This window comes from Tachysurus fulvidraco, chromosome 21 (genome assembly GCF_022655615.1).
Source record: "Tachysurus fulvidraco isolate hzauxx_2018 chromosome 21, HZAU_PFXX_2.0, whole genome shotgun sequence".
Taxonomy (NCBI): domain Eukaryota; kingdom Metazoa; phylum Chordata; class Actinopteri; order Siluriformes; family Bagridae; genus Tachysurus; species Tachysurus fulvidraco.
Genome location: NC_062538.1, coordinates 21,499,121 through 21,506,620, shown reverse-complemented (window position 1 = coordinate 21,506,620; position 7,500 = coordinate 21,499,121). Strand labels below are relative to the sequence as shown.

Sequence of the window (7,500 nt, the reverse complement as noted above, 5' to 3'; positions counted from 1 at the left end):
CTTGGAGGGGAGGAAAGGAAAAAAAAAAACAGGTACTGCTAAAGGTTTCCATGGCCGCAGTCACGCAGTTGTTTTGGCTTATAAGGTTTGATCTTATAAAAAAGTTCTGACAATTGTCTTGTGTTGGTTAAACTGGGCTAGTTCCTGTAACGTAAGGCTAGTCACTTTACCACATGGCTAGATCCTGTAACGTAAGGCTAGTCACTTTACCACATGGCTAGATCCTGTAACGTAAGGCTAGTCACTTTACCACATGGCTAGTTCCTGTAACGTAAGGCTAGTCACTTTACCACATGGCTAGTTCCTGTAACGTAAGGCTAGTCACTTTACCACATGGCTAGTTCCTGTAACGTAAGGCTAGTCATTGTAACCCAGGGCTAGTTCCTGTAACGTAAGGCTAGTCACTGTAACCCAGGGCTAGTTCCTGTAACGTAAGGCTAGTCACTGTAACCCAGGGCTAGTTCCTGTAACGTAAGGCTAGTCATTGTTAAACTGGGCTAGTTGTCGTTAGCACTGATTGTGCGGCTGCTGCGTATAAAGTAGCTCTGAATCTCATCCATTCTTTCTGTCTTTTAATATGAATAAAATCTTCTAATATTTCATATCACACAGAAGAGAAAATCTGTCCGTTTCCATCGTCCTGAAAATTTGTCAGTGAAATAATCTGCAGAGTAACTTTCCCTCCGTACGAGCCGAGATTTATTTACTGTTTGCCTGCCAGAGATCTTGTTTGAACTTGCCGAGTTGGCGTGGCTCAGAGTTTGCATTTTGTTGTGGTGTTTTGCACGACAGTCGTGTGTGGAGGCTGCGGTGCTGCACTGCAGTAGCGCTTCGTTGTAGCGGCGCTCACTACTCTGCCCTTTGACCTTTCTGTCTGGACTCGTTTCGACACAACGTGAACGTGTTTTTGTGATGAAAAACAAGCAGGTTTACGGCAGCTTTCCCTTCAGAACGTTAGCAGATTTCCGACTGAACTGAAACTCGCGTAAGATCCAACGACGTCACGTGTCGAAAAAATAAAACCCGAATAATAAAGTAGCCCACGGTTGTTGACCACGCCCCCTTTTCTGTACCTTGAGCTTGACTCTCTTACTGTATCTGTTTTCTGAAAGGAAATTGAACGTAATGTTACATGATTTATCTGTTTATACTTGCATTAAGTGTCGAGAATGTTTCGAAGCTGAAAAGAATAAAAAAAAAACGCCGTGTCGACTTTTGCGCCGTGCACGATCCGTGTGAACGAACTGTTGCTACGGAAACGATAACATATTAATATAAACCTGAGATCTGTGCTGCGGTTTCAACCGTAATACATGCTGTCATCATCCACACCGTACAACGTTTAATGCTTTAGCTCTCGGCTCTGTGGCACCTAATCTCCCCACCCCACCCCCCACCCCTTCGTATGGTCTCGGCTCTGGTCCTAACTTGACTCGGCAGAAGGTCCTCAGGCTCGGGTTCCTCACCGACCTGTCCAGACACGCCTGCACAAAACCTGCTGACAAGATGAATTCTTCATTTCTGTCTTTGTTTAGGTTTTGCGTTTGTCTTTCCGCTCTTTAAGCTCCATCTCCAGCTGAATTTTATATATATATATATAATTTAAGTGATTTAAGGTTTTATAAGGTTTTATGGTCTCGTTTTCTAAAGCTATGGATTTATCTAACGGAACGAAATGACACGCTTTGGTTCTTTCATTAACACCACAGATATATCGGTGCACACGGTCAGCACATTCTCTTGTGTATCGTCTTCTACTTAAACGAAATGAAAGTAAAACGTGAAGAATTATTTTTTTATTTTATTTTTTTTATCGTTTGTGTTAAAAAATAGTTTTACCGTTTTCAAATTTGAGATTCGTATCGTAACAAATTCGATTTTGTTTATTCGCCGTTTCACCGCTGTAGCTACTGTCGCTCGCTAGAAAATGGGCTTTATTTTTTTATTTATTTATTTTTACAAAAATTAGAACTACGTTAAATCGTATGAATCCATAATAATAATAATAATAATAATAATAATAATAATAATATCTAACTTTGTTATACTGTAGATTTAGAAAACTAAGCTTTTAGTCTTTTTTTTTCTTTTTTTTTTTCTTTGTGCTTCAGGATTCTGGTAAAAAAAAAAAAAAAAGGAAAATAAAAATGTGAAAATACAAAATAAAATAAAAGTGAATTCGCTCATCTTAAAACATCCCGAGTTCTATTTTGTTTCTCTCTCGCTCTCTCTCTCTCTCTCTCTCTCTCTCTCTCTCTCTCTCTCTCTCTCTCTCTCTCTCTTTTTGTCCGTGTAGTGAACGTGTGCGCAGATGGAGTCAAATTTAAACCCAAAGCAGACAGATTTTGGAAAATCTGACTAAACGCTCTCAGCTCTGTCGAGCTTCTTGACCGCCGCAGAGAACATAAACAGGGCTGCTTATGTAAGCGTGGTGTGTTATCGATTACACACACAGTTGTTAGTTTGCGGTTTGGTCGCTCTCTTCCTGGTGGCTGTTTTGTTTCGGTGTGGTTTTATCTCTGTGTGTGTGTGTGTGTGTGTGTGTGTGTGTGTGTGTGTGTGTGTGTGTGTGTGTGTGTGGTGAAGTCGTGGCCAGCGTGAAGAACATGTGAATCATCTGCATTAGGTGTGTTCCTCGAGCTTGCCACGTACCGTATCGCTATGACGATACGACGCCGTCGTCCTGCGTCATCGTTTGGATTCTGTTGGAATTTTCACCACGTTGACTGCATGCTGTATTACAGTTTAAAGCTGGAGTCGTTTATTGATCACATTAATTACACACCGGTGTGGCGTCGTCATGGCGATATATAGATCACTAGAGATACCAGTTAACTTAACCTAATCTAATTTACTCGGATTCTTGTGAGGGTTTTGTTGTTAAAGGTTTTTCTTGTATGAAATAAAATGGAACACTTTACACTCATTTTGTCTTCAGTTAGCTAAATAATGCTAAATAATATTTATTGACTAAAAAAAGTTGTTTTTTTTAAAAAGCTTTTGCTTTGTATTTATCTCCATCTTACTCTGTCCACTCCATTACCACCCCACCACCCCACCCCAGGTCGTAGTGCAGCTCATCGTGTCCTAGAGCGTTACCGAGCTCGCACTCAGGAGCAGACGGCTCTGAACCGAGGCCTGAGCCGCTCCATGGGCTCGCTGCCCACTCGTGATGAAAACCTCCAGCAGACTCCGCCTCCAACTGAGACCTCATCTGAACCGTTTGCACGACAGCACAAGGTTAAAGGTCAGCTCCAGGAGCCGGATCGCCGATCCCTTCCCCACCACAGGAAGAAGAACTGGGCGTCGTCTGTGGATTTAGCCTACTTGGACTCGGAGCTGCTGCGTTTCGGCGCTCTGGAAGACGCCCGGCGGGGAAGCAGCGCCCTCAGCACGCGCTCGGCCGGCAGGCCCAAGTCGACCGCCAGGATCAGAGACTCCACTTATGGAGAATTCGAAAGCTTGGACTTCGGGAAGAATCATCAGGGCGGAGCTTACAATAAACTTCGAGAGCGACACAAGAAGCTGCACGCGCTCAGTCGAGCCATCGATGGTGAGCACGAAAACCTTTACAGTTTCTGCAGCAGTGTAGAGTTCAATAATGTAAACTTTATTTATTTGTTTGTTTGTTTGTTTATCTATTTATTTATCGTTTTTCACTTTTATATTTATTTCACATTTCTGGAAGGAGTCTCCGGTTCCAACATATTGTAAAGGTCATTCTGTCAAAGGTGAAGCTTTATTATAATGTCAACTAGTAAACAAATAAAGTTGGTGAGTTGCTGTAGTGTAAGAAGACTAAATCACCTCACTGTTCACTTTGGTGTGAACACACTGATTACTTGTACAAGCACAGTGTGTGTGTGTGTGTGTAGTCTGTGTGTGTAGTCTGTGTGTGTAGTCTGTGTGTGTGTAGTCTGTGTGTGTGTGTGTGTGTGTGTGTGTGTGTGATTACACTCAGTAGCTGCTCCTGTGCTGCATGCCCAGAGACTTCCCGTTCTTACTCGTCCCACAATGATCATTTTTCTGTCACCGTGACGATTTCCTGGCCTGTAAAGCCCTGGTGTTTCCTGGCCTGAGCTGCTGCGGCGGTGCTTTAGCAGGAGGAGGAGGGGGGAGACTTTCTGTTTCGGTGCGTCAGGCTATACAAGATTATTTATGTGACTCACTGTGGCAGCGGGGTCCAGATTCCTGGAACTAATTAGAGCGATTTATAATTGTAGCCTGTGTGTGTGTGTGTGTGTGTGTGTGTGTGTCTACATCACTTCAAAGCTCTCACTCAGCATTCAAAGTTTCAGTGTGTGCCATCAATCTGTTTTTGTTGTTGTTTGTGTTTTTCCTGTTTGTTTGTTTGTTTGTTTGTTTGTTTGTTTGTTTGTTTGTTTGTTTTTAAATCCAAAAATCTTCAGGCAGACGTGTGAATAATTATTAGGTTTAAACATTAGCCAATGTTTTGGATCGGTCATAAAACAGAAGCTCCGACTGTAGTTCTGTCCTCCAGGGATCCCTTGTTTCTATGGTAACGGATCAGATATACTGTATAGTACCATAAACAGAAGGAAGGAGTCTCCGGTCCCGGTCGGAGATGTCTGTTAGAGCAGAAGTTTTCTATCTTCTTTGGCTCGAGCTGCAAAGTTTCTGATTGGTGCATGAAGTCCATGAAGGAATTAAGACAACTGGCCGGTCTTCGATCCCATGAGAACATCCAGACATCCTCAGGCCTTGTGGACCACTACGAGTCCGGTTCCTCTTGGAGCATTTTCTAAACATCTGAAGGTACTGGAGTATCAAAAAAAAACAAAAACCCTTTGGTCCAAAATGTCTAGCTTGCTCACATCGTTATGGTCTGAACGTCTGTCATTCGAGGAAGAGCGGAATAACAAACCAGGACTGATCTCCATCTCCAGAACATGGGTGAGAAGCTTCTTTTGGAGGAATGTTCTCTGGGGGGGAAAAAAAAAAAAAGTATGAGGCTTTTAATCTTCGGATCATCTTCCAAACAGTGAAGTGTGTTGGTGTGATAGTGTCGAATCCTGACCGAGTTCCTCGGTTCTGTCAGGAGGAACAGGGAGAAGTTCCAGTTTTTTTGAGAAGCTTGTGGAAACTTCTGGACTTCCTGCTCTGCCTCTCTCGTCCGTACTGGACGTTAAGGTCGACCGTTCTGGGGTCAGTGAGCAAACCTCCACCTCGGTTACGCCACGCTGCCCGAAAGGAATCTCCTCGGCTGTTTATTCCGGCTTCAGCGTGCGTGATGGACAAACCCAAATATTATTCTTTCTCAGCTTCACGGCTGCTCGTGCTCGGAGCGGCGGGAAACGGAGCGCAGTTTTCTGTAGACGTGTCGTCTGGCAGCTTTTTTTACTTCATGGTTTTCTTCGTTTCTGGTTTAGTCTCTCCATCTCCTCACTCCTTCCTGAGCTTCCCTTCTTTTCCTGTTACACGGATTACGTACTGGAGTCCAAATCCGGATGAGAACTTGGTTAGATTTTCTGTTTGGCGACTCAAATAAATAAATAAATAAATAAATAAATAAATAAATAAATAAATAAATAAATAAATAAATGGGAGGAAAGTATCAAAAAAAAGGAAAGAAAAGTAAAGCGAAAGAGAACAGAATGTTTGAGAAGAAAAAGGAAAAAGTTTGATGTGTGTTTGTGTAGCTGTCTGTGTTTGACCGTGTGTGTGTGTGTGTGTGACAGAGAGTATTTATGAGGACGCGACAGTCTTTGTGTGCGTCTTTCTGTATTGTGTATCAGTGAAGCTGAACCTCACCTGTAATTATTTATTACAATTCCTCGAGTTGCTGAACAGGAAATGAGGTTCTGATGGTGTACAGTGTTATATTCCACATCACAGGAATCCTCGCCTCATTTCCTGTTTGAGTGTTATTGCTTTATCCTCCACCCCGTGTGTGTGTCTGTGTGTGTGTGTGTGTCTGTCTGTGTATTAGGGAGAGAGTGAGAGACAGAGACAGAGATTCATGCTGTTTTACAAGCCTGTAGAGAAGGAGGGAGGTAGAGAGAGCAGGAGAGAGAACAAGGGGGGGGGGAGACAAAAGGAGAGAGAAGAGGATGGGGGCAGAAGAGAGAGAATGGAGGGAAGCAGGAGAAAGAAGAAAGGACCGATGGAGAGAAGGGGGGAGACAGAGAGAAGAAAGGGGGGGGAGTGGGAGAGAGGGAGAGAAAGGGATGGAGGGAAGCTGGAGAGAGAAGAAAGGAGAGGGAGAACAAGGGGGGTCCTGTGTGTGTGTGTGTCTCTGTGTGTGTGTGTGTGTGTGTGTGTGTGTGTGTGTCTCTGTGTGTGTGTGTGTCTCTCTGTGTGTCTCTGTGTGTGTGTGTCTCTGTGTGTGTGTCTCTGTGTGTGTGTCTCTGTGTGTGTGTCTCTGTGTGTGTGTCTCTGTCTCTGTGTGTGTGTCTCTGTGTGTGTGTGTCTGTGTGTGTGTGTCTGTGTGTGCCTGTGTGTGTGTGTCTGTGTGTGTGTGTCTGTGTGTGCCTGTGTGTGTGTCTGTGTGTGTGTCTGTGTCTGTGTGTGTGAGAGCAGGAGCTTGTTAGCGTTAGTAACTACAGGTTTACGACACACTGGAGGAGTCCTAACATGGTTATTACACTTTACTATAAAAACCCAAGGCTTTGGTGCTCGTTAATAAACCTGAGGCTCTCGTTACTGCAGCACGTTTATTAATAACACCACGTTCCTGTGAGCGTGTAATAAACCTTAGTCTGGCGTAAAGCTCCTCTCTTTACCTTCTAAAGCTCCTAAAGATGAAAGTCGTTTGTGTGTCTGACCCCAGACCTCCGACATCCTTCCTTCCTTCTTTTTCTCCTCATTTCTCTTTCCTTCTTTTAAATTTAAGGGAAAACGGAAGAAAAGGAAAAATGAAACACAATAAATTAGAAATCCGGTTGAATACATGAGGGTGGGGTATGAATAGAGGAATAAAGATGGATAAAAAGAAGGAAAGGGGGATGAATGGGAGAGAAAAAATTAGAAGGAAACAAAAACAAAACAGAATCATGGATGGAGGCAGCGAGAGAGGCAGCGAGAGAGGCAGCGAGAGGCAGCGGCAGAGAGAGGCAGCGGGACCAAGAGAGAGAGAATAAATCGCAAAGAACCTTTTTACAGAAGCCCCTGTGCAGTAGCTGTATACGTTTCACCTTTGACCTTTATTGTCTCAAGATGTTTTATGTTAGTTTAATATAGAGATGCTGCGTGATCAGTGTGTTTAAGCAGAAATATAGAGCACATTCTCTCTCTCACACACACACACACACACACACACACACACACACGCACACAGGTACGACACGGCCTTTCAGCCTCATTTCCTCCTCTGTGTTTGTGGTGGTCACTGGACCGCACTGATCTGTTGTAAAGATCAGGTGTTGTGTTGGTGCGGGTGGGCGGAGCTTCATGGTCTCTGAGTGGCTCATTCTGACTTTTTTATTGTTGTTGTTCTTGTGCTTCAGTCTCTTCACTTTGATGATCGTGTCGTAATGCATT

At 43.7% G+C, this 7,500-nt stretch overlaps 1 protein-coding gene across 1 annotated transcript in view; it reads left to right on the top strand.

The window, feature by feature from the left end:
- ptpn13 (protein tyrosine phosphatase non-receptor type 13) overlaps positions 1-7,500 on the top strand; it is a 45,134-nt gene that overhangs the window by 21,456 nt on the left and 16,178 nt on the right. Inside the window, exon 7 of the mRNA XM_047805710.1 lies at positions 3,065-3,553. Within this exon, the coding sequence (XP_047661666.1) occupies positions 3,065-3,553 (489 nt within the window). The remainder of the gene's footprint in view (positions 1-3,064; positions 3,554-7,500) is intronic.